At 37.8% G+C, this 27384-nt stretch overlaps 1 protein-coding gene across 1 annotated transcript in view; it reads left to right on the plus strand.

Moving 5' to 3' along the window:
- Positions 1–7252: 7252 nt before the first annotated feature.
- The window catches only part of WDR70 (WD repeat domain 70), a 298881-nt gene continuing 278749 nt past the window's right edge, over positions 7253–27384 (plus strand). The window contains exons 1-4 of the mRNA XM_053906941.1: positions 7253–7386; positions 7484–7549; positions 9575–9658; positions 18991–19111. Coding sequence (XP_053762916.1) covers positions 7362–7386; positions 7484–7549; positions 9575–9658; positions 18991–19111 — 296 coding nt within the window. The 5' untranslated portion in view covers positions 7253–7361. The remainder of the gene's footprint in view (positions 7387–7483; positions 7550–9574; positions 9659–18990; positions 19112–27384) is intronic.

Raw genomic sequence — 27384 nt, forward strand, 5'->3', positions numbered from 1 at the left:
TTTGGAAACAGTAGCTGTCCTCATTTAGTCCTTATTTAGAACCACACTTAAGTAAGCTTCATCCAGTTATATTCTTCATAGTTTAGCTAGTCAGTGAATGCTTTACTCCTTATTGACTAGCTAAACTGAAAGAGGACTTCAGCTACCTTCATTTTGATCTCAAACTTTCTAATTGATTAAGTTCATCTTTCCAGCATATCTCTTAAGTCAGGCAAAAGATCCTGCTGGCAAACCATCCTGTGATGGGAACTGAAACTACCCCCTCAAGCAATAAGGACTGTCCTGAGCCAACAAGACCCCATCTGTATTTGACCCCCGAGATAATGGTTGACCTGACCTTTGCTACCCACTTGCACATACTTACTGACCAAAGGTCAGTTCATTACTTACATTAACCTAAGAAGTAATTTTCAGCACTTTGGAGATAGTCTTTGAGACGCTAGTCTGCTGTCTTCTGGGTGTTGGCCTTACTGACATACATTCCTTTCTTGTTTTACCATTGCTGGTCTCTCTGCCTTTGGATTTTGTCAGTGGCAAGTGGCCGAACCTCCTGTGTTTGGGATCCCTTGAGCCAGATGCTCTTGTGCCTGTGTGTCCAGGATACAGAACTATGGACTTTGCTAAACTATAATCTTTTGCTACTTGAATTATTTTTTATTCCCTCAAATAAGGGGTTGACTAAATTTCTGAATGTTAAAATCTCTATAACATTACAGGTCTATAAGTATAATTTTATACCTCATAGTGAATATACCAGGAAAAAAATAGGTTTGTATTATTCGTGGATAAACAGGCAGATGGGTCTCCAGCTATCGATTTTCTTATTTGGTAGACCATAGATTGAAAACTGATGGTCTGGTACAGTGTTTGTTTTTAATTTGAGATAAAATACACGATTGAGAGTTTCCAATTCCACAAATTGGATGATCTGGCAATATTAGTCTAATATTCCTGCACTGCAAGGCTCCTGGGTGTCTCACTTGGTTGAGCGTCCAACTCTTGATTTCAGCTCAGGTCATGACCCTAGGGTTGTGGAATCAAGACTATTGAGAATCTTAATAATTATTAAGGATTACGAAGAGTTTTTGTTTGTGTGGGTTATATTTGTTAATAGTTGCTAAATGTCTCCTAAAAATTAGAAATTTAAAAAGTCATTTAAAAGAATGAACCTAAAAAAATAAATAAAAGTATAAGCCTAATCCATTTTAATATAAATGATACATACTTCATGAAAAATCACCATATTTCTAAAACTAAAATATTAGGGGCGCCTGGGTGGCTCAGTCAGTTCAGCGTCAAACTTCTGCTCAGGTCATGATCTCACAGTTTGTGAGTTCGAGCCCCACTCGGGCTCTGTGCTGACAGCTCGGAACCTGGAGCCTGTTTCAGATTCTGTGTCTCCCTCTCTCTCTGCTCCTCCCCTGCTTGTGCTCTGTCTGTCTCTGTCTCAAAAATAAACACTAAAAAATTAAAAAAAAAATAAAACTATTAGAAGAATGGTATTATTTTACATTTTTGCAAATCTCTTAAATGTCTGGCTTAAGAAGATAACTAGATTTTCATATCTGCATCTGCCATCAATATGTTGTGATATGTTGTTTACTTGAAGTATATGAAGAAAAGCAGGCCTCACACAGTTATGTAGTGGGAAAATAAGAGGTCTTTTAATAACCTTCTTAGATGTGAAAGTTCTTCTTTGATAGTATACACGAACTTGAAAAGCGGTACAGTTTCTTAAAGGTTAGTTATGATGTGGAATTTGAAACCATCAGTGATTTTTTTTTTTTGAAATTTGTTAAGAACCACTTGTCTATCTTGTATTTTGAATGGACCTTCTATCCATGCATGATTCTGAAACATATGTTGGTCATTTGGGAAATACTGGTTCTCTAAGTAACGCAGAACTTCCAAATGTTGACCTATTTCATTAACCAATAGAAAAAAATGATGGTGTTAATCTATCTTAATAAAAAAAAATCTTATAAGTATTGGGGAGTTGTTAAGCTTATGCTAGTTGATACAATCTTTTTTTCCAACCTTGATACAATCTTGATGAATTTTTCAAGATTCTGATTTTCTCTTAAGTGCTCTAATTTTCATTAGTAACAAGTACAATGAGTTGTCTTCCTCAAAGTGACACTCATTTCATTTATTTTTGTTTAAAATAGGTATATAACAGTGAGGAATACAAGAACTACTACGACAATTTGCTTGTCACTGCCTTGACTAATGCTGATGTACCAGCAATTTTACCCACTGTTGCTTCTGCATCATCAGTGCAAATGTCAATAGAGTGAAAAAGGCAAATGATGTGTTAGTATTATTATGAAAATAACTTTGATCTCATGAACACCTTTAAAGGAACCTGCAGAATACACTTTGAGAACTACTACTCAAGTAGCTCTCTATTTAAGTAGATTATCTAGCCCCATGAGGCACTTAGGGTTTTTAAAAATATCCTCATTAGAATGGAAATTCCATGAGGGCAGAGACTATGCTTTATGTCTTCACTACTCTCACTAGTATCTGGCACTTAATAATGGCCAACATTTGGGGCGCCTGGGTAGCTCAGTTGGTTGAGTACCGGACTTCAGCTCAGGTCATGATCTTGCAGTTTGTGGGTTTGTCGTGCTCTGTGCTGACAGCTCAGAGCCTGGAACCTGCTTCAGATGCTGTGTCTCCTTTTCTGCCCCTCTCCGGCTTGCACTCTGTCTCCCTCTCTCTCAAAAATAAATGAAACATTTAAAAAATTTTTAAAAATGGCCAACGTTTATTGGGTGTGCAATACATGCCAGGCACTATTCGAATTGCTTTTTGAAAATTAACTCATTCAATCATCAGAAAAATCTACGAGGTGATAGGTGCTATCCTTATATTATCCACTTAACTGGTGAACAATTTAAAGCACAGAGAGACTAAGTAAATCATCAAAATTACATTACTAGAATCAGGATTTGAGCTGAGACATTCTAGTTCTGGAACTCATTTGCTTAATGCTATGCTATCCTGCCTCTCAAATAATTTGATTCATAAATTTACTTTGCGCCAAGAAAATCAAAGTTACTCTGGCACACTTACCACTTTTATTATGAAGACGTTTCATGCAGGCAAAGCCAGAAAAAAAAAAAAAAAAAAAAAGCTTAGTGCAGAAGTCTCCCGTAGTGCAATTATTGTTTCTTTGTTTTAATCACAATAAATTTTTGTGATTTTTCTGTAATGATCATGATTATCTACTTCTACTGGTTGATGATATATATCTTCCATTTTTCTTCTTTTTCTCCAGCACTCTGTAGTTTAAAATGTTATATATCTACAATGGAATGTTCTCAACAAATGGTGCTGAAACTACTAGACACCCACATGCAAAAAAAATGAATCTAGACACAGACATTATACCTGTCACAAAAATTAACTCAAAATGGATCATTGACCTAAATGTAAAACACTGAACTATAAAACTACTAGAAGATAACATAGAACAAAATGTATGTAATTTCGGATAAGGCAATGACTTTTTAGATACAATGCCAGAGACATGACCCATGAAAGAAATAATGATAAACCGCCCTTCATTAAAATTAAAAACTTGGGTGCTCTGGGTGGCTCAGTCGGTTGAGCTGTTGAGCATCTGACTTCAGCCTAGGTCATGACCTCGTGATTCGTGAGTTCAAGCCCCACGTGGGGCTCTGTGCTGACAGCCCAGAGCCCAGAGATTGCTTCAGATTCTGTCTCTCTCTCTCTCTCTGCTCCTCCCCTACTTGTGCTCTGTCTCTCTCTCAAAAATAAATAAAAACATTAAAAAATTTTTAAAAATTAAAAACTTTTGCTCTGCAAAAGACAACATCAAGAGAATGAGAAGACAAGACACAGACTGGGAGAAGATATTTGCAAAAGACATCTGATAAAGGACTGTAACCCAAAGATACAAAGAACTCTTAAAAAGTCAATAATAAGAAAACAATCTGACTAAAAAATGGGCTAAAGACCTTAAGACACCTCACCAAAGATATACAGATAGCAATTAAGCATATAAAAAGATGCTCCACATCATGTCATCCAGAAAATGCAAATCAAAACACTAGGTACCTATTAGAGGGGCCAACATCTTTAAACACTGACATACCAAATGCTGGTGAAGATGTGGCAGAATAGGACCTCTCATTCATTGCTAGTGAAAATGTAAAGTGGCACAGCCACTTTGGAAGACAGTTTGGCAGTTTCTTACAAAACTAAACATATTTTTACTATAGTACTCAGAAATCCCGGTCCTTGCTATTTACCTAAAGAAATTGAAAACTGTCCACACAAAACCTGCACATGATATTTATAGCAGCTTTATTCATAATTGCCAAAACTTAGAGGCAACCAAGATGTCCTTCAGTAGGTGAAATAGGATAAGTAAATGGTAGTATATCCAGACAATGGAATATTAAACAGTGCTCAAAAGAAATGAGTTATTAAGTCATGAAAAGATATGGAGGAAACTTAAATATATATTACTAAGTGAGAGAAGCCAATCTGAAAAAAGCTATATACTGTACGATTCCAAGTATATGTCATTCTAGAAAAGGTAAAATTATGGAGACAGTAAAAATGCCAGTGGTTGGTAGAGGTTGGAGGAGGGAGAGGAGGGTTGAATAAGCATATCATAATGTTGATACCATAATGATGATTACACATCATTATACATTTGTCATAAACCATAGAATGTACAGCACCATGAGTGAACCCTATGTAAACTATGGACTGTGGTGATCATGATGTGTTAGTGTAGGTTCATCAACTATAAAATGTGTACCACCAGGTGGGGGATATTGATAATGGGGAAAGCTATGCATGTGTAAGGGCAAGGGGGCGTATGGGAAATCTCTGTAACTTCCCTTCGATTTTATTTTGTGGACCTTAAACTGCTCTAAAAAATTAAAGTCTTAATAAAAAGAAAAAAATTACATATTTTCTCAAGTTCTCATCAATAAATCCTTGACTACCAAGGAGCTGAAATAGCTAGTTATAAGCTTGGGCAATGGTTTTCTTAATGAGTTGTATTCATAAAGTTCTATTTTACGACCTAAGGCCTGCTTATTTGTGCTCAGAGAAGAGACAGTGGCATTAATATCACTTTGTTAAAGGCATAATCAACTGGCCATATTGATTGGAGTTCACATTGGCTTTTGACTTTAGAGGTTGAGTAATCTCTTAGGATTAAACCAAACGTTGTTGTCCCAAGCTATAAAACATCCTGCATAAAAGAGGAGTAGCTTTTGTCTTCACAACTACTTTTTTTCTCTTATTCATTCATTTTTTCTCTCATTAAACATTTTTTAAGTTTATTTTTATTTATTTTGAAAGAGAGATAGAGAGCAAGCGGGGGAGGGCAGAGAGAGAGGGAAACAGAATCCTAAGCAGGTGCTGTGGTGCTAGGGCAATGCCCAACACGGGGTTCTAACTTACAAACTGGGAGATCATGACCTGAGCTGAAACCAAGAGTCAGATGCTTAACCAACTGAGCCACCAAGGCACCACATTTTTTTTTCATTTATTTGCTAAAAACTGAGTGACCATCTAGTCATCATGCTATTAAAGAAGAGTACTAGATTACATGATAGTTAGAGGGGTCTAATTTACTTGGAGGTCTATAAAGGCCTGTAAATGCTTAGAAGAGCACTGAAGTTTAATTTGAGTTTGAAGAATAAGTAGAATTCAATGAAGGGTATAGGGATTGGTGAAGAGTCAGTTTTCAGGTCATGATGTTCTGAAGCTGTTTAGAGAAGACAGGTACAGTGGAAAATAGAAACAATGAGGTTCAAAAAGCTTTGGGGGACATGTTGGTAATTTTGCATTTTATTTTAAGAGCAATGGAAATGATATTAGACTTGATAATTATCATTTAGTGGGTACAGCCAAAGCATAATTTGAAATAGGAGACTAAGGTAATAGTGGGGCCAATGAGTAATTCTATGAAAATATTTTTGTTCAGCAACACTTGTTAGGACTATACATGGTTTTGCTAGAATTCAGAAGTATATAGTTAAATAATATACCATTAGTTTGAACTTCAGATAAGGAGTTGTGTTGTGAAGAAATTAAAACCAATATGAAGTGAAAATATAGTATGTGAATCAAGTGCTTTGGGAATGCTTGCTGTGAGCTGGGAAACTCTATAACCAATCATGCCTAACAGAGGGAGGCTTGGGCTAAGAATATGAGACTTAGAGCATTTTTTGGCAACTCTTATAGCAACTCAAGTCTTTTTGGCTTCCATGTGCTTGTCGGTCATGTAGTAAATACACCTTTTTTTCTTAAAATATACCGAAAATGTGGAGAGTTGTGAGGGTTTCCTCATAGAGGACAAAACACAAAGAAAGCGAGTATATTGGCTTTTCTTTAGAGTTCTGTGAGGATTGTGTCATCTTGGCAGTAAATGCACCTTGAAAAATAAAGGATGTTCACAAAAATAGTAAGAGATCTTGCCATTTGCGACAATATGGATGGACCTAGAGGGTATTATACTAAGGGAAATAAGACAAAGAAAGACAAACACCATATGATTTTACTCATATGTAGAATCTAAGAAATGAACAAACACATGAGCAAAATGCAGAAACAGACCCATAAATGCAATGAACAAACTGATGGTTGTCAGAGGGAAGGAGGTTGAGCAAAAGAGGGGAAAGGGAGTGTGAAACAGAGGCTTCCACTTATGGAATGAACGAATAGGTCACGGAGACAAGAGGCACAGCAAAGGGAATCTAATCAATGGTGTTGTAATAGTGTTGTATGGTGACAGATGGTAGCTACACTTGTGGGCATAATATACAGATTAGTTGAATCACTATGCTGTATGTCTGAAACTAGTGTAACTTTGTGTGTCCACTATACTTGAATAAAAAATATGAAACAAAACAAAACACCTCTCCAGGTGTTTTGCATACTGATACGCAGCCAAGATTGAGAAATAAATTCTGAGGGCTTCCACAGGTTTACTTGTTCCTTGAAAGACCTGTGGACTCATTCTTTCTCTATCTTTTCTATATGCTTAGTATACCAATAATATATAGTCATTGAATAAAATCTACAAAATACAAAAAAAAAAAAAAAAGAAAAGAAAGGGTGTTGACAAAACTGGGGGGTGTTCCCAGCCACTGGGCGGAGTTAGCAGGTAGTCTCTGCAGTGCTTATGCCCCGCCAGCCCGCTAGGGCGGCGCAGCTCCGGGGGCCGCGATCCCTTCGCGGAAGGTGACGCTCTTGGCCCCGGCGGCGGCGCAGTACCTGAAAGGCGATAGTTCCTGCAGGTTTTGCCGGGAGTCTTTCGCAGCTGCTTGTTCTGTGGCTGTGGCTAGTTCTGCGGCAGGCGGCCGGCCATGGAACGCCCGGGGCCCAGTGAAGGTGGGTTCCGTGGGGCGATCCTAGGCAGGGTGGGTAGGGCCAGCGGGTGCCGGCGTCGCCGCACTAACGAGGTCTCCTCCTTCTCCTCTTGCCCCAGTGACAGGCTCAGACGCATCGGGACCGGATCCGCAGCTGGCGGTCACCATGGGCTTCACCGGGTTCGGTAAGTGACTGCCTTACGCTTAGCTCCGTCTCCTTTTGCACAGGTTTTAAGAACCGCAGGTTGAGAGGGGAGGCCCAGCTGTCACCTCTGTTCCGCACCCTCCGCTGTGCCAAGTCCTAGTTACTTTAACTCTAGTGTGTATACCTTGCAATTTCTGGGTATTCTCCATCCATTTTCCAATTCTTGCCTGTCTGTTGGGACCAGCTCAGGTGACACGAGTGGAAAGCCTTTTAAGAGAGAAAGGTAGCTTTGTGACCCACGTGGTGGGCGGTGTTGGTTGGTGGAGGGAGTTGTCTTTTTGTGTCCAGAGACTGAGAGCTAACCATTGACCGTGGTCTGTAACGAGATGGCCTTTCTGGTAACAGGTGAGCCGTTAAGTGATATTATAACGGTTATTAAATCCTTTTTGATTCAAGCTTTTCTTCCCCGGCATCGTTACTTCAATCTCTCTGTGGAGCCTTGTTATGAGATAAAGAAAAACATTTCAAACAGAGATGTAGTCATCTGTTGAAAACATTACTGTCTGTAAGAAGGCGACGTAAATTGTTTTTCCATTTCTTTTGGGTTTTGGACAGAACAGATATCAGGCTAATGTGTCCAGGTCTCTTGTTAGTGTTCATTTACCCATCTACTATGGTAATGTCTTATGCCACATTTTTACTTCTAGGTAGTTGTTTTTGCAAAAATACTGCATACTTATGTATTATTACAGTACTTACTTTGTTTCAGTTCTTTAGCTTCTTCTCTGATGTCAAAAGTAACATATATTAATAGCAGGAAATCTGAAGAACACAAAAGATGAGAAAGAAGAAAGTAAAGCCATTAATAATCTTGTGATCTAGAAATCAAGACTTAGAACTTTGTTTTCCAGTTTTTCCTGTTGTGTATTTATCAAGAAACTTAAGATCATATGTGTGTACAGGTTTATATTACTCTTAATTATATGCTTTATTTAATTCTTAATACTCTTAAGGATTTTCCCATGTTATAAAATGCTCTTCCAAAATGGCTGAATAGTAGTCCATTTAATATGTGTATAATTTGTAATATTTTAAACTTTCTCCTACATAGTTTCTAATTCTAATTTTTTTCAGTAATACTAAAGTTAATATTTTTAGAAATAACTTTCATGTCTTGTAAAAGGAATTTTTGTGTATTTTCATAGGGTAGTTTTCTAAAGAATGGACTATAATAAAAAATATAAATATTAAAAAGTAACCAAAAATTTGGGTATATGTCTTTTAAAACTGATACATTTTTGTCATAATGCCCTTCAGAAAGTTTGTTTCAATTTATACAAAAGTCAGTATCACGTAAGAATGACATTTTTACCATATTCTTATTAACATGGAGTAGACATTACTATAAAAAAACACGACGAAAACCAATATATTGCTTCCAAACTCATTCAGGTTGTTGTGAGAATTTGATTTCCTGTGGTTTTAGGGTTGAGGCCCCAGTTTCCTTAGTGGCTGTCAGGTGGGAGTCTCTTAGCTCCTTAAGGTACCTGAATTACTTGTCATCTTGCTGCCTTGATCTTAAAATGAAGTAGTGTTTCCAGTCCTTCTCACACTATATCTCCCTGACTTCTGCTGTATCTGTTCTGCATCTTTGCTTGCAAGGGCTTCTGTGATTTAGATTAAGACAATCTTCTGTTTTAAACCAGGATAATCTATTTTAAAGTCCATAACCTTAATTACATCTACAAAGTCCCTTTTGCTGTGTAATATAACATATTCACAGGTTCCCGAGATTAGGGTGTGAACATTCTCCATTCTGCCTATGACAGCAGTGTTAGGTTTAAGGGGTAGAGTCCAGGGGATTAGAGGAGGATGGGAAAGTTGGCTGGTTAATGATGAGACTGTCAATAAAAATTCCCTGAGATAAACTCGTTCTTCTTAGATACTTATCTTGTAGCCATGTTATAAATGAAACAGACTAAATGGTTATAAGTATTTATTGAGTACCTAAAGTTTGCCCAGCTTAGTGCAAGAAGATCACAGTCTGCTACTTATTTCTGTTTAGGAAAAAAAGCTCGAACATTTGATTTGGAAGCAATGTTTGAACAAACACGAAGAACGGCTGTGGAGAGAAGTCGGAAAACACTGGGTAAGAAGTACAGTTATGTCCTTTTCTATTGGTTTAAATCCTGTAAACGCTTTAAACAAGTACATCGACAGTTATAGAAGACTGAGAAAGGGGTGCCTGGGTGGCTCAGTCGGTTGAGTATCCAAGACTCTTGATTTGGACTCAGGTCATGATCCAGGGTTGTGGGATCCAGCCCTCTGTCTGGCTACGTGCTGAGTGTGGAGTCTGCTTAAGATTCTCTCTCTCTCTCCCTCGGCTCCGCTCCCGTGCACTTTCTTTCTAAAAAAAAAAAAAGAAAAAAAAAATTCAAAATTGTTAGAAGACCACATGTGTTCGTTCCTTTGGAAGCAGAGGTTATTATTTTTTTTTAACGTAAAAAGTTGCATCTAAGTAGGATAAGAAAGCCTGGATGCTAAAATCTTTTTGAAGTGTGTGCTATGAACAAGCAAGGATTCTAAATTAATTTGTAAGAATCAGAATAGCAGTTTCTTTATTACCTCTCCTTTCACCTTTATCTGATTTTCATTTCATTTTTTTCTTTTCCTGCTTACAGCGGAACCAGTATTTGGAAGGCTGGGCGAGAGGTGGCACTCAGAGCTGTGTACACCACTGAGTGTTGACTCAGTTTAGAAAATTGAGACATACAGTGAATGTGGCTGCTGCTGTTGAACCCCTGCATTAATGAATTATATCACACATGTAACGAAGGCCTTAATTTCCAGACTGTCTGGTTTGATACCAGGCGGTTGGCAATTCTGGAAAGCGCCTTGGGGTCTTCCAAGTAGACTGACTTCTCTACTGCTTCTTTGGATCTGAATCAGATCGTTGTTACACTGGAGAAGGAATAGATGTATCCTGATAGAGTAAAACGGGCTAGAAATCAGAGATAGGACTTTTAGACAAATTTAAGTGACTGTTGTTCTGCCAGTTGTCCTTTTTGGTTTACAATGATATATAGCAGTAATACCTAATATTTGGAAAGTGAGCTTCATGTGATTTTTTTTGGTCTTTGGAAGAATAAGTTGTTTTTTTTTTGTGTGTGTGTGTGTGTGTGATGAGAGGCCCACTATGTACATATACTATTAAAAAAACTGTCATTATGTGAAATCTCACACACAATACACAAAAGTATGGTAATGAACTCTTATCACACGGATTTAAGTACTATAATAATTCATGGCCGGTGTTATTTCCATTTACTTCCCCTCTCAGATTATTTTGGCACAAATCTTAGACATTATTTCACCTGTAAATATTTTAGTATATGTTTTTAAGAGATACAGATCCTTGAAAAAAATGTTTATTTTTGAGCGACAGCACAAGTTGCGGAGGGGCAGAGACAGAGGGGGATAAAGGATCTGAAGTGGGCTCTGTGCTGACAGCAGCCAGCCTGATGCAGGGCTCAAACTTGTGAACTGTGAGATCATGAACTGAGCCAAAGTCGGATGCTCAACCAACTGAGCCATCCAGGTGCCCCCCGATCCTCTTACCTTAGCATACTTAAAAATATTAAATAATTTGGTATCATCAGACAAGATACAAAGACATTTTGTATTTGAGGCCTATTTACAAATGCTTTAACCGCTTGATTTTTAAACATTTTAGTGAATGCTTATACTGTTATAGTATAGCATTCTTGTATTTACCTCTTTCAGCATGTGATAACGAAACATTGGCACAGAGATTGTCTTATTCACCTGAATGAGTTCTATAGTTCCCTATACCATGCCTTGCAAGATAAGTTCTCAATATATACTTGAGAAGGTTAAATTGAATTTGGAACTGTAATACTGTCTTTTGAAAAACGCTGCTTCTTTGGAGAATGTTTTAAAATCCTTTGTATGGATACAGAGCTTGGGATTTGGAGTTGGAGGACCTAGGTTTGAGGGTCAGCCACACATCAGGTTAGAGATAATGTTGGATGAGTTTTCAAATTTAGAGCCTTAATTTCTTTGTCTGTTAGGTGAAAGTGATAATAAGGTCTTCCTTAGAGGGTTCTTGAAAGGATTAAGATGTTGAGCATAGTACTACTTATTTATTTATTAAGTTTATTTTGAGAGAGAGAGAGAGAGAGAGTGAGCACATGCATGCTAGTGAGGGAGATACAGAGAGAGGGAGAGAGAGAATCCCAAGCAGGCTGTGTGCTGTCAGCACAGAGCCCCACATGAAGCGCGATCTCACAAACTCTGAGATGGTGACCTGAGCCTAAATCAAGAGTCAGACGCTTAACTGAGCCGCCCAGGTGCGCCGGGCATAGTACTTTTTAAACAGTTAAGTACTTGAAAAATGTCACTTTTATTTTTTATTATATGTTTATTCTTTATTTGTGTATTTATGTATTTATGTATGTATGTATGTATGTATGTATTTATTTATTTATTTAGAGAACACAAGTAGGGGAGGGGTAGAGAGAGGGAGACCCAGAATCCAAAGCAGGCTCCAGTCTCTGAGTTGTCAGTGTGGAGCTCAGTGCAGGACTGGAACCCACGAACCATGAGATCATAACTGAGCTGCAGTTAGATGCTTAACAGACTAAGCCACCCAGGCACCCTAAAAATATCACTTTTAATTGCTAGAGTTTTTCTTAGTAAAAGCACATATGCGTTTAGCACCTGAGAGGACTTATAGTAAAGAGTTACTACATTTTTAAAATTTGAAACATTATCTCAGGACCAAGTTCTTCTGTGATGTTTGTGGATGAATTAAATGTATTGAACTTCCTTGATTTAGTATTGTTGGACTTGGACATAGTATTATATCCTCAGACTGCTGTTTTTACCCTGATCTAAACACATGAATCCAAAGTTTGACTTATTTTTCTTGAAAGTTCAAAAACTGATATGGGCATAATTTATCTTGTGCTTGGACTGGAGTCTGTGAGCATTGACATGAAACTTGAGGAGAATAAAAACTTTGGTCCCTTTTATTTTATTTTATTTTATTTTATTTTATTTTATTTTATTTATTTATTTATTTATTTATTTATTTTTAATTTTTTTTTTAACGTTTATTTATTTTTGAGACAGAGAGAGACAGAGCATGAATGGGGGAGGGGCAGAGAGAGAGGGAGACACAGAACTGGAAGCAGGCTCCAGGCTCTGAGCCATCAGCCCAGAGCCTGACGCGGGACTCGAACTCATGGTCCGTGAGATTGTGACCTGAGCTGAAGTCGGACGCTCAACTGACTGAGCCACCAGGCGCCCCTTTGGTCCCTTTTAATAGCGAGTTTGTGTATATGAATATGAACTGTTTTGGTTGGTAAATGCCCTAGTAGAAAGGATGAATTACTATAAAACCTCAATAAAGTATGCATTATTTAAAATGTCAGGAAATAGTGGTGGTGCAATTTTTTTTTTTTAAGTTTTTAAATTTTTTGAAAGCTCTAAGTTTGTTTAAGTCATATAAAAGGTCCTTTTTTAGGACTGTAATACTATGAGGACATAAGTGGGGAGGAAAGACTTCTTTTTAAAAATTTATTTATTTTATTTTTTTTTTTGAGAGGGAGAGAGATTGTGAGCTGGGGACAGGGGCACAGGGAGGGAGAGAGAATCTTAAGCAGGCTCCACATTTAGCAGGGAGCCTGATGCAGGGCTTGATCCCACGACCCTGGGATCAGGGCCTGAGCTGAAATCAAGAATTGGATGCTCAACCGACTGAGCCACCTAGGCGCCCCCCCCCCCCCCGCAATTTTTTTTTATTCAAATGCTTATTTTGGTTGTGCCTATGTTTTAGATGGATTTATGAACTTTCTCAGTTATGTAACTGGAAAAAATGAAAAAAAACATGAAAGAATTTGAAAATGATTTCAATGGATGATTTAATGATCCTGAAAAGAAAATCTGTCCTGTACATTTTAGAAATTAGAAAAGCTTAAAGGTTTTTTTTCCCCCCCCTCCGGTGTACTTGAAATGGTCTCTTTACCTGGTTGAATACTACCTCATCATTTAAGGCCTCATATTTTACTTTTGTTAGGTGTTCTTTTTTTTTTTTTTAATGTTTATTTATTTATTTATTTTTTAATATTTTTATTTATTTTTGAGACAGAGAGACAGAGCATGAACAGGGGAGGGGCAGAGAGAGAGGGAGACACAGAATCCAAAGCAGGCTCCAGGCTCCGAGCTGTCAGCACAGAGCCTGACGCGGGGCTCGAACTCACGGACCACGAGATCATGACCTGGGCCGAAGTCGGAAGCCCAACCGACTGAGCCACCCAGGTGCCCCAATGTTTATTTATTTTTGAGAGAGAGGGAGAGACAGAGCGTGAGCAGGGGAGGGGCAGAGAGAGAGGGAGACACAGAATCTGAAGCAGGCTCCAGGCTCTGAGCTGTTAGCCCCGATGCGGGGCTCGAACCCACGAACTGTGAGATCATGACCTGAGCTGAAGTCAGATGCTCAGACAACTGAGCCACCCAGGCACCCCACTAGGTGTTCTTTAAAAACCTGTTTGGATATAATGGCTTTGTTTCCATGACACTTTAAAAAATACTATAGATTTTATCTTAATATTGTTCACGTATTAAGGATAAGAACTTTGTTCTTCATTTTTTCAGTGCCTAACAGAGCTGGATACATAATGGTTATATCCCTAAATATTTAATGGAGATACATCATAAATGTAGTTAAAATGTTCTTATTCTTTACTTCCTGGTATTTTGGCAATATTTAAAATTACGGGCACCTGAGTGACTCAGTCAGTTGAGCATCCGACTTTGGCTCAGGTCATGATCTCATCGTTCCTGAGTTTGAGCCCCACATCAGGATTCACTGCTGTCAGCACGGAGCCCACTTTGGATCCTCTGTGTCTCTTCTCTCTCTCTCTCTCTTTCTGCCCCTCCCTTGTTTGTGCTCTCTCTCTCTCTCTCAAAAATAAATAAACATTTAAAAAAATTAAATTCAATGTAAATTTATGTGAAATTTGTAGGGTAATGAATTATTTTAAAGTAGAATAACAAAAACATTTAGCAAGATTTAAGTCCCGTGGGTAAAAAGAGTATCATGATTAGAGAACATTTATTTTAGCTATTATTTCTGGTAATTTTATTTCTTTTACTTTTTTTTAAGTTTATTTATTTTGAGAGAGAAACAGAGAGAGAGCACAAGTGGGGAAGGGTCAGAAGGAGAGACAGAATCCCAAGCAGGCTCCACGCCATCAGTGCAGAGCCTGATGCAGGGCTTGAACTCACAGACTTGAGATCATGGAGATCAAGAGTTGGGCACTTAACCATCTGCACCACCCAAGCACCCCTTTATTTCTTTTACATTTTATCTTAAGTTTCATTTCTTCAAGTTAAGTGGTTGCTATAATGATTGGCTCTGAGATTTTCAGCTGCTGAATTACATACTTTTGAGTCTGCAGTTTGTGTGAATCAGCCCAGATGGGACATGGAGGTTTTGGATAGTTTGCTGCTAATCTAGACAAAAATTGCATACATTTGGAGGGGCTTTTGCAGAAATGGCTGTCCATAGTTGATAACTGAAGGTAGAGAACAATAAAATGAGGTGCTTGGAAGTATAAAATTAAGTGTTGGGTAGTAGATTAATTCATTTTGGTTGAGGGAAGATACAGAGCATTTTTACAGTGCTTACAGTGTGCTTGGTTCCACATTGGGTCAAAGTGCATGAAATGATACCCTCTGTCAGGGAGTTATAGACTACTGAATTCTGTTTGGTTTTGGTTTTTGTCCTCAGTTAACAATGAGGAAGAAAAATTTTTTTCCTCTAAAATGTCTTAATCCCCCTTTTATCTTTATCCTTTGCTTTAATGAAGCATCAGGTGATGGCAAGAACCTCTCTGATTAGAAAATCCTTTCTGGTGATGGGGCTCCTGGGTGGCTCAGTCGGTTAAGTGTCCTACTTCAGCTCAGGTCACAATCTCACACTCTGAGTTCGAGCCCCGTGTCGGGCTCTGTGCTGACAGCTCAGAGCCTGGAGCCTGTTTCAGATTCTGTGTCTCCCTCTCTGCCCCTCCCCTGCTCATGCTGTCTCTCTCTGTCTCAAAAATAAATAAAAACATTTTAAAAAATTTAAAAAAATAAAAAATAAATAAAGAAGATCCTTTCTAGTGTTAAAAAATTAAAATTTTAAATTAAAAAATTAGATGCTTCACTAGGGACAAGTAGTTTGGAGTAGTTATCCTCTGCTGAGGAACTCTAGTTGAGCAGGTGGGTGGGCCAGTTTCTGGATAGTCTGGCCACAAGCATGCAGTGAAGGGCTGGGCTTTATTGCCTCTTGGAGAGAAAGGCAGGCAAATTGTTACTTAAGGTGGGTGGTGCTCATTGGATAATTTTAGTCTCTTAAGAAAGTCTGGTCACATCTCAGAAAGATCCAGTTTTGGAGCCTCAATTCACTGTTTTGGGACTTTATAGCTTTGTTACTTGACTTTTCAATGGCATAGATTTCTCAAATGTAGAGTGAGAATAATAGTACCTACTTCAAGTGTATCGTGTAATTGAGATTGTTAGGAGAGTAAAACTTAAATGTTCTCACTTAAAAAAAAAAAAGGTAGATATGTGAGATGATGGATATGTTCATTCACTCCATGGAGGGAATCCTCTCATAATGTATATGTATATTATATCACATTGTACATTTTAAATCTTTTATAATTTTATTTGTCACCTATACCTCAATAAAGCTAAAAAAATAATATCTACTTCAGAGGTCGTTGTGATGATTAAAAGAGTTAATTTATAGGCAGTGCTTAAAACAATACCTCATACATAGTTAGCTCCATGTTAAGTATTAGCTGCTCTAATTTTTGTTAAATTAAGGTTGCTATTAAGATACTTTTTGTTACTTGCAAAGAAGTCCTAGAAGACCTAATTAAAAATGGCTCAAGGGGCTCCTGGGTGGCTCAGATGGTTAAGTGTCTGACTTTGGCTCAGGTCATGATCTCACGGCTCCTTAGTTCGAGCCCCGCATCAGGCTCTGTGCTGGCTACTTTGGATTCTGTGTCTCCCTCTCTCTCCGCCCCTCCCCTGCTCATGCTCTGTCTCTCTCTCTCTCTCTTAAAAATAATAAACATTAAAAAAATTTTTTTAAATAAAAAATAAAAATGGCACAACTAAGAAAAATGTACTGTTGCACATGACAATAACTCTGGAATGGGGCTCTTCCATCTTCTGAGTCCTGACCTGAAGAATATTAAGTTTTTCCCTCTTTTTCTGCTTTGCCAGTTGTAGGGTATTGGCTTGTCCCAAGCTGGGTATATTCTCATGACCTAAAATTGTAAGTGAAATTTTGTTACATGCAGATGACCACCTCCACAGGCTGAAAGGATACTGTTTGATATATGTTTTAAAAGTAAGGGGTGCCTGGGTGGCTCAGTTGGTTAAACTGACTCTTGATTTCAGCTCAGGTCATGATCCTCAAGGTCATGGGATTGAGTGGAGCCTGCTTGGGATTCTCTCTTCTTCTCTCTCTCAAAATAAAGAAAAGAAGAAAACCTTTCTCAAGTTTTCTTCCGGCTGACTTCTCCTCAGATCTTAATTGACTAGTATTAGTGTGGCACATCAGCTCCAAAAAACAGCCACTGACAAGAGTGATAAAGTTGAGTTGGAATCAAGTTTTAACCCTTTCTGGGCGGGGAGGGGCCCAGGATCTGCTGAAGAACTTGCTCTTATCTGGAGAAAATTGTGGTTTTCGGAGCAAGGGAAAAAGGGAGAAATGGCTGTTGGATAGCTAATAATGTATGCCGAGGTACTGTTTACTGAGTAAGGTCAGAACTGCCCCAAGACCTGAGCCTAGGATCAAATGTCCAAGTGTTTTTCACCCCCGAACCCCTCTCCTCCCACCCTGTAGAGTACAGAGGGATTGACTGGAGAAGCAGGATGAGGGTAGGAGCCAAGCAGGGCAACTCTTTAAAAAAAAATTGTTTTTTAATGTTTATTTTTGAAGGAGAGAGATATAGGCGTGAGCAGGGAGGGGCAGAGAGAGAGGGGGAGACACAGAATCCAAAGCAGGCTCCAGGCTCTGAGCTGGTTAGCACAGAGCCCCACAAGGGGGCTTGAACCTGCCCACCGTTAGATCATGACCTGAACTGACATGGGATGCTTGACTGAGTGAGCCACCCAGGTGCCCTGGGGCAGCTCTTATAGGACATTATCTTCCTCTTTTTTATTTTTTTCAACCTCAGCATCAGAGTGCAGAATTGTCAACTTCTAAGTCACCTTAGCCCAGTGGTGAGCACAAAAAATATGAACACAAGCTAGGGCTGTAGTATGTATTTGCCTTACCTCTTCCTGCAGAGTTTAATCTTCCTTGTTTGAATTCAGAGGATATCTAGTTACTTGTTGACACTTGCTTGCTATCTCCTTGTTTCTCATCGTCCAGGTCCTGGCAACAAAAGACCCTAAAGAGTACAACATTTCAATTAATAAGTAGTACCCTTTAATAGTGCCTAAGTTTGGGTGTATTGTTTTTTCATCATTAAGGAAAAATGTTAAAGATTATCTTAAGTTATTGAAGATCATGGTAGTTAAGAACCAGACTGTTCATATAATTAATTTCCTTCCTATGTGTCCCTCAATTGTAGAGTGAGATTATCAGAGGAAAAAGATTTAATTTCTTTGGATATTTGTTTTTGTCTTTCCAAGGTAAATAACTCTAGAAATCTGAAATTTTCTCATAGTTTTTGTGGGAAGTGCTTGACCACAAATCCAGTATGGGAAATTCAGAAATGAACAAAATGTTTTTTTTACACAGAGCCCGACACAGGGCTTGAACTTGTGAACCATGAGATCATGACCTGAGCCAAAGTTGGATGCTTACCTGACTGAGTCACCCAGGTGACCCAGGAATGAACAAAATTCTGTTTATAGTGTAAAACATTGAAAATGAAAAGTAAAATTACCTAAGATCTTACTTTTAGATACTTTTTTACTTATAACCTTCCACATCTTTTTATTTCATTTTTATTAATTAATAATTAATTAATTAATTAATTTAAAGACTTTATTTTTAAACAATCTCTACATCCAATGTGGGGCTCAAACACACAACCCTGAGATCAAGAATTACATGTTCCACTGACTGAGCCAGCCAGATTCCTCCCGTATCTTTTTAGATAGTACATTGTGGTTCATATGCTATTCACATGCTAATTTTGCTTAGCACATCTGTTGCTATTTTTCCCAGATTTGTACATTTCCCATCACTAATTTTATTGACTGTATTTTATGTTATCGTGGTTTACAATAGTTATTTTCCCATTGTTAGACATGTAGGTTGATAATTTTTTGCTGTTACTGGGACCACTCTTAAGTTACATCTCTGTGACTATGTTAATTTTTAGCCTTTATTAATAGTGAAAAATTTTGAAGAGTAACTGTTGGAAAATTTTTTAATCTTTTCAGAAGCAAGAGAAAAAGAGGAAGAAATGAACAGAGAGAAAGAATTAAGAAGGCAAAATGAAGACATTGAACCAACATCTTCAGGCTCAAATGTGGTCAGAGATTGCTCTAAATCATCTTCCAGGTGCTTGATTTTCTCAAAAGGATTCTATTAAATTATCGCTCCCATTTAGGTGTTTAATCTCAGATTAAATTGAATCTAGAAAATTGATAATCTTAGATAATTGAAACTGGTAGTCATTGCAAAGGAAAAAAGAGGATAAAGATAGAGATTTTGTTCTAAGAAATTTTTTAAAAATATCTTCAGTTTTTTTTTTTTTAATTAAAGATCTTCAGTTCTAATTAGAGCTCAGCAAGTAAACACTATCAGATTTTAGTTTTCTCAGAAATATAAAGCAAGTGACAGCTTCTTTTGTCAGTCACCACAATGACTATGCGTTGGCACTAGGGGGAGCAGTCTTTACTGGTTCTGAGAAGGGACAGGGTGACCTTTTTCCTAGGGAAGAGAAAGCCCATAATTAAAAAGAATTCTCTTGAAATTTTGTAAACAAATACACATTTTTAGATAAATGAGAAAGTATACATTAGTTAAGGACTTTTAAAAATGTTTTTTTTAATGTTTATTTGTGGGAGAGAGAGAGAGACAGAGCATGAGCGGGGAGGTGCAGAGGGCAAGGGAGACACAGAATCCAAAGCAGGCTCTAGGCTCTGAGTGGTCAGCACAGAGCCTGATGCAGGGCTTGAACTTACAAACCTCAAGATCATGACCTGAGCTGCAGTTGGATGCTTAACTGACTGAGCTACCCAGGCGCCCCAACATTAGTTAAGGACTTTTAAAGGCCCTTTTGATAATGGTTTTCACATACTAGGACAAAATGCTAGAACATATAGGTGGGAGGAAACTGTGAAATGACTTTTTTCTTCAATGAGGCAACTGGAAGTTGTATAATTTCTGCATAATTTTAATTGCTATAAGGCTGTGCAGTTTTTCTTGTGATTTTTACGTCTTTTTTTAAAAAAATAAATCTGATCATTTCTTTCTCCACTTGAATTTGGACCTTATAATTTATATTGATAAACTTGTTGCATTTGATATTTTTTCTCATTCTCTAGCTTTTTATTTATTTTATTTTATTTTATTTAAAAAAAATTTTTTTTTTTTTAACATTTATTTATTTTTGAGACAGAGAGCATGAACAGGGGAGGGTCAGAGAAAGAGGGAGACACAGAATCTGAAACAGGCTCCAGGCTCTGAGCTGTCAGCACAGAGCCCGACGCGGGGCTTGAACCCACGGACCGCGAGATCATGACCCGAGCTGAAGTCGGACGCTTACCGACTGAGCCACCCAGGCGCCCCAACATTTTCTAGCTTTTTTTAAATCTTTTTTTTTTTTTTTTTTTTTTTAATTTTATTTTTGGGACAGAGAGAGACAGAGCATGAACGGGGGAGGGGCAGAGAGAGAGGGAGACACAGAATCGGAAACAGGCTCCAGGCTCCGAGCCATCAGCCCAGAGCCTGACGCGGGGCTCGAACTCACAGACCGCGAGATCGTGACCTGGCTGAAGTCGGACGCTTAACCGACTGCGCCACCCAGGCGCCCCTACATTTTCTAGCTTTTTAAAGAATCTCAGTTATATCACATTTCATTGTACAAACATTGTTTTCATGTGTTTGAGCATATTTTATTCAAGATACATTTCTAATTTTTTTAAATATTTATTTTTGAGAGAGAGAGAAAGACAGAGCACGAGCAAGGGAGGGTCAAGAGAGAGGGAGACACAGAATCAGAAGCAGGCTCCAGGCTCTGCACTGTCAGCACAGAGCCCGACATGGGGCTTGTACTTATGGACCGTGAGATCATTACCTGAGCCAAAGTTTGACACTTAACTGACTGAGCCACTTAGGCTCTCTAAGATATATTTCTTAGGCAGTTATTGTCCCTCAGATATGAGATTATTATGCTATTCTCTTTTTTTCTAGATTTAATAAAAATTACTTTATAAGTGAGAAATTATTATGAAGTATTTAAGACTTTCAAAAAGTTGATAAAGGATAGTATCCACTAGACAACTGAAGAAGTAAACTTTTACTGTTATGGTGAACACTTCTCAGAACTGCCTTCCATTGCCACTCCCTCCCTTCTTGGCAGAAGTAACCAATCTTCTAAATTTAAATTTTTTTATGTATCTCTTTATAATGTTATTGTGTATCTTTGTATCCCTAAGACATATATAATATTGTTTTGCATATTTTACAACCTTTCTAGTATAGCACTTAGCATATTATACACTATTATGTAAACTGTTTCTGCTGTGTGTTCTTTCATAAGATTATGGACACTGTAAAGTCAGGGTTGTTTTTCCCTTTAATTAAACAAAAAATTTTTGTTATGAAGTATACTATACATATAAAGCTCTGAATATCCTACATTTAAAGTAGAGAGAATGATGAAGTGAGCACCTAGCTTGGGAGAGAGAGTATAGAGCTTTACCAGTGTCTTTGAAGTCCTCTCTCTGCTCATATTTCTCTTTCTTGCACTGGGGAAATCTTCACTTTGTTTACCCTTACTTCCTTTTTTTCTAAATAGTTTACTAGGTATAAGTGTATTCCTAAACAGTATGCTGTTTTATATGATTTCTTATTTAAAATTACTTATTTATTTAGAGTGCATGTGTGTGAGTGAGTGTTGAGTTGGGGAGGGGCAGAGAGGGAGAGAGAGAATCCCAAGAAGACGTTCCACTGTCAGGGCCCTGACTTGGGGCTCGATCCCACAAACCGTGGGATCATGACCTGAGCTGAAATAGAGTCAGATACTCAACTGACTGAGGCCAGGGGCCTCATGATTTCTTATTTTATATTGATGCTGTTAATGCTGTCTTGGATCTTTTTTCACTTTGGTGTTGTTTTGTTTTTTTTTAATCCAAGATGTTTTTGAGATTCACTCATGTTCACAAGTGGGGTTATAGTTTATTTTCAGTGCAGTTTGGTTTTCTTTTTAGAAATACACTATAATTTTTTCCATTGTCTAGTCAGTTTAGGTTGCTGTTTTTCTGTATTATTATGACATTTTTTATGTTTTTACTGCCTTGTAGCCATCCTCTGTTTTATATGTGCAAAAGTTTCTTTACAGTATGTATCTAGTAGTAGACTTGTTAGGTCTTTAAGTACATACTTACTTTTACTATATTTGGCTTAGTTATTTTCTGAAGAGTTTGTACCCATTTACATTACCACCAGCAGAGTGTAAGAATTCCTGTTGCTCCACATCCTTGCCAACACCCATTATTGTTACACATTTTCATTTTTGCCAACCTGATTATTGTGAAGTAATAGCCTTATGATGTTCATTTGCACTTTGCTGGTTACTGGTGTAGTTGTGCATCATTTTAAAAGTTTTTTGGAGATACATTTTTTCTTCTGAAGATCTAAAAAGAACTGTATCTTCTGTCAGATTTTATATTGGGTTGTTTGATGGTTTATTATAATTTTTTTATTTTTTAATGGTGTTTTTAAATAGACACAAGTTTCACATTTTAATGTATTCTAGTTTATTAATCTTTTCTTCTGTGTTTTTGTGTTTTGCTTAAGAAAGGAGTCCTGGGGTGCCTGTTTGGCTCAGTTGGTTGAGCGGCGGACTCTTGATGTCCCCTCAGGTCATGATCTTGCGGTTGTGGGATCAAGCCCTGTGTCAGGCTCTGTGCTGAGCTGCTGAGCATGGAGCCTGCTTGGGATTTTCTCTCCCTTTCTCTCTCTGCCCCTCTCCTTCTTGTGCTCCTGCACACGCACTCTCTCTCCCCCAAAGTAAATAAATGAACTTAAAAAAAAGAAAAAAGAAATGAGTCTTTGCTCTGAGATCATAAAGAAAACTTCCTATGTTTTTTCTTTTTTTTTCTTTAAATTTTTTTTTTCAACGTTTTTTATTTATTTTTGGGACAGAGAGAGACAGAGCATGAACGGGGGAGGGGCAGAGAGAGAGGGAGACACAGAATCGGAAACAGGCTCCAGGCTCCGAGCCATCAGCCCAGAGCCTGACGCGGGGCTCGAACTCACGGACCGCGAGATCATGACCTGGCTGAAGTCGGACGCTTAACCGACTGCGCCACCCAGGCGCCCCCCTATGTTTTTTCTTAAAGTTCTCAAGTTTTGTATTTAACATTTATGTCTTTATTCAATCCAGAATTGCTTTTTGTGAGTAATGTGAAGTTGTAATCCAGTTTTATTTTCTCCTCCATATAGCTAATCAATTTTCCCTGTCCCTTTATTTTTAATTTTAATAGGATTTAATTTTTATTTTATTTATTTTTTAATTAAAAAATGTTTTTAATGTTTATTTTTGAGAGACAGAGACAGAGCATGAGTGGGGGAGGGGCAGAGAGAGGGTAACACAGAATCTGAAGCAGGCTCTGGGCTCTGAGCTGTCAGCATAGAACCAGACACAGGGCTGGAACCCACAAGCAGTGAGATCATGACCTAAGCCGAAGTCAGATGCTTAACCGACTGAGCCATCCAGGCTCCCCAAGGCCTTATTTTTTAGATTAGTTTTAGGCTCATAGCAAAATTGAGCAGAAGGTACAGAGATTTTTTTTCCATATAGCTCCTGTCCTCCTACCTCCCTCATCATCAACACCCCCCTACCAGAGCGATACATTTGTTACAATTGATGACCCCATGCTGACACATCATCATCACTCAGAATCCATAGTTTACATGACAGTTCAGTCTTTGATGTTGTACATTCTGTAGGTTTGGACACATATGTAATGACATTTAGCTACCATTATATATCAGAGTAGTTTCAGTGACTTAAACATCCTCTGTGTGCTACCTTTTCATTCCTTCCTCCCCCTAATTCCCAACAACCACTGATCTTTTAAATTTTTGTCAAAGAATTTATACACATTATGAAATCAAACATTGTTTTTCCCTGTTCATGATTCTTACTTTCCAGAAAAAGACTACTTAAATTTTTTTGTTTTTCATCTTTTATTTACCTTCATATTTCTAAATTGTAACCTTTTACCACTGTCTTGATTTTTTCTACTGTGGCAACTTTCTATTTCCAAAATTTTTTACACACCAAACAGAAATTTGACCATTAACCAATGATTTCTCACTGTTCTCTCCTCTTAGCTACTGATAGCCTCTAATGTACTTTCTGTCTCCTTGAAATTTACCTGTTCTAGATATTTCATATAAGTGGAATTATACACTGTTTTCCTTTCATATCTGGCTTCTTTCACTTTGGATGATGTTTTCAAAGTTCTTGTATCAGAACTTCATTCCTTTAAATGGTTAAATAGTATTCCATTGTATGTATATATCACAATTTGTTTATCCATTCATGTGTTACCGAATATTTTTGGGTTTCCACCTTTTGAGTTTTGTGAATGTAATGAACATTGGTGTACAAGCATATGTTTTTGAGTCTTTGCTTTTAATTCTTTTTGGTATATACCTAGGAGTGGAATTTATGGGTTATATGGTAGTTTTATGTTTAACTTTCTTTTTTTTTAAATTTTTATTCATTTACTTTTTAAGATTCATTTTTAAAAATATTTTTAAGTTATATATATATATATATATATTTAATGTTTATTTATTATTGAGAGACAGAGAGACAGAGCATGAGCAGGGGAGGGTCAGGGAGAGAGGGAGACACAGAATTCGAAGCAGGTTCCAGGCCTTGAGCTGTCAGCACAGAGCCCAACGTGGGGCTCGAACTCACAAACCGTGAGGTCATGACCTGAGCCGAAGTTGGATGCTCAACTGACTGAGCCACCCAGGTGCCCCAGTATTTTTAAGTAATCTTTATACCCAGCGTAGTGCTTGAACCTAAGTACCCCAAGATCAAGAGTCACGTGCTCTCCACTGACTGAGCCAGCCACGTGCCCTTATTTATTTTAAGTAATCTCTACATCCAACATGGGGCTCGAACTCATGATCCTGAGGTCAAGAGTCGCATGCTCCTCTGACTGAGCCAGCCAGGCACCCCTGTTTAACTTTCTTTATGAGGAATTGCCTAACTGTTTTACAATGTGGTTGCACCATTTTATATTCCTATCAGCAATGTACGAGGGTTCCAATTTTTTCACATTCTTGTCATTAGTTATTTTCCATTTTGTTTTGTTATGGTTTTAATATAGTCATCCTAGTAGGTGTGAATTGGTATCATGTAGTTTTTATTTTCATTTCCCTAATGTCTAAAGGTTTTGAGCATTTTTTTCATGTGCTTATTGGCCATTTATATATCTTCTTTGGAGAAATAACTATTGAAGTCCTTTAACCATTTTTATTTTTTATTCATTATTATTATTTTTTTAAGTAGTCTTCACATTTAACACAGAGCCCAATGTAGGGCTTGAACTCGTGACCCTGAGATCAAATCTGAGCTGAGATCAAGAGTTGGACACTTAACCGACTGAGCCACCCAAGCGCCCCCAAATAATTTTTTAAAAAATCTACAATGTTGTTAAAATTTGTTTTAGAGGAAGGTAGTCATTTAAGACTACCACTTTTTAAAAAAAATTTTAAGTTTTTGGTAGGTGCCTGGGTGGCTCAGTCGGTTAAGCACCTGACTCTTGATTTCAGCCCAGGTCGTGATCTCACAGTTTGTGAGTTGGAGTTCCGCATCGGCTCTACGCTGACAGTGTGGAGCTTGCTTGGGATTCTCTCTCCCTCTCTCTCTGACCCTCTCTTGCTCACATTCTCTCTTTCCCAAAATAAATAAACTTAAAAAAATAAATTAAAAACATTTGTTTTAATTTGAGAGAGAGAGAGAGGGTGAGAGCATGTGCAAGCAGGGGAGAGTGGCTGAAGGTGAGAGAGAGAAAGAAAGAGAGGGAGAGAGAGAATTCCAAGCAGGCTCCACACTCAGCATAGAGCCTCATGCGGAGCTCGATCCCACAACCCTGGGATCATGACCTGAGCTGAAATCAAGAGTTGGACACTCAACTGACAGAGCCATCCAGGTGTCCCTAAGACTACCCCCTTTTTTTGGCCTTAAAGAAATAGTATATGAATGTAAGTTGCCCTTCAAAATCAAATGCTGGGAAGAAATATGTCATTTATTCAATGAAATATAGCTGCAGGATAGGAGGGAAATATTGATGTACTCATAATTTGTAAGATAGGAATCATTCAGACATTTGCATTTTCTCTAAAGAAATTAGTACCAGAAATAATGAATTTTGCTTATGAATTTAATTTCTAAACTGAAATTGTATACTTACACATCTTATTTAATGCTTAGCTAAGCTCTCTTTTAAAAAGTCAGCTGAGAAAAATGTTAGGTTTTGACTCCTCTGTTTTCTCATCAGATGCATATTGTTTCTCAGGATCTGGTTCATATTTTGGCACCACATTGAGTCAAGGCATATTTTAAACATGGAATGTGCTCTGTTTTCTGTCACGGACATTTTTGGGCATAATTTTACAGACTTTGTTTTTCAGAAATTGAAAATATGTTAAAATAGTTTATTTTTTTGCCTTGTGTATATTAGAAGCAAAAAGACAGAAATGGACTTAGAAGCTGCATAGAAGCTGATACATTCCATCTAGTTTCATGTGGGTATTAGGACTGCATAATCAGCCGTGGAATCAACATGGCTTCATGTAGTTGTCAGTTCAGTGCTTGCTTTTGAACTAGTTAATTCAGTTAAAGCATTGGTGCTAAAGATTAACAGTTTAGTTAGAGCTCTCTGTGCTCTGAATAATTTTGCATTAAGACAGTCTGCGACTTCTAAACTAGTACAGTTGGGAATTTGTGATTTTAATCACAAGGGAGAAAATTTTGGAGTGTGACTACTTTAATAAAAATGTATTCAGTCATCCAGCTGTTATTTATTGAACATCTATTGTGGGTTAGGCACTGGTTTCGGCACTGGGGATACAGCAATTAGGGAGTCAGATGAGATCTCCGAGCTCATATTGTTGGGATATTTGAGGAGATGGATAACAGATTGTAAACAACTGAGTAACCAATCAAATAAGATAACTTAGTGAGGTATTTAATAAAGATAAACTAAGAGAACAAAGATAATAGTGACTGATAGGGATGTGTTTGAAGATTAAGAAAGGGGGGGGCATTAAAGCCTCTTTGAGGAGGTGACATGGGACGAGACCTGAAAGATGAGAAAGAGGCCATTTAATGATCAGTTCCAGCAGAGGGAACTGCAAGTGCAAAGACCCTCATGCTGGACCAAGCTTAACCTCTGTGGTTTGAAAGAAGGCCTGTAGGGCTGGAGAACCATGAGCTAAACCGTTGCAAAAACAAAGAGAAGCTCTTCGTGGAGGTTTGCTTGCTCCTGTCTTTGTATGTGGATAAGTGTTTAAGTATGTATTCCCCTCAATATTGATCTTAGGTGAAAATAAAAAGAAAAATCACATTTTTTTTTCTT

This window comes from Panthera pardus, unplaced genomic scaffold, assembly GCF_024362965.1.
Source record: "Panthera pardus isolate Hobbes unplaced genomic scaffold, ASM2436296v1 HiC_scaffold_2, whole genome shotgun sequence".
Classification (NCBI taxonomy): Eukaryota; Metazoa; Chordata; class Mammalia; order Carnivora; family Felidae; genus Panthera; species Panthera pardus.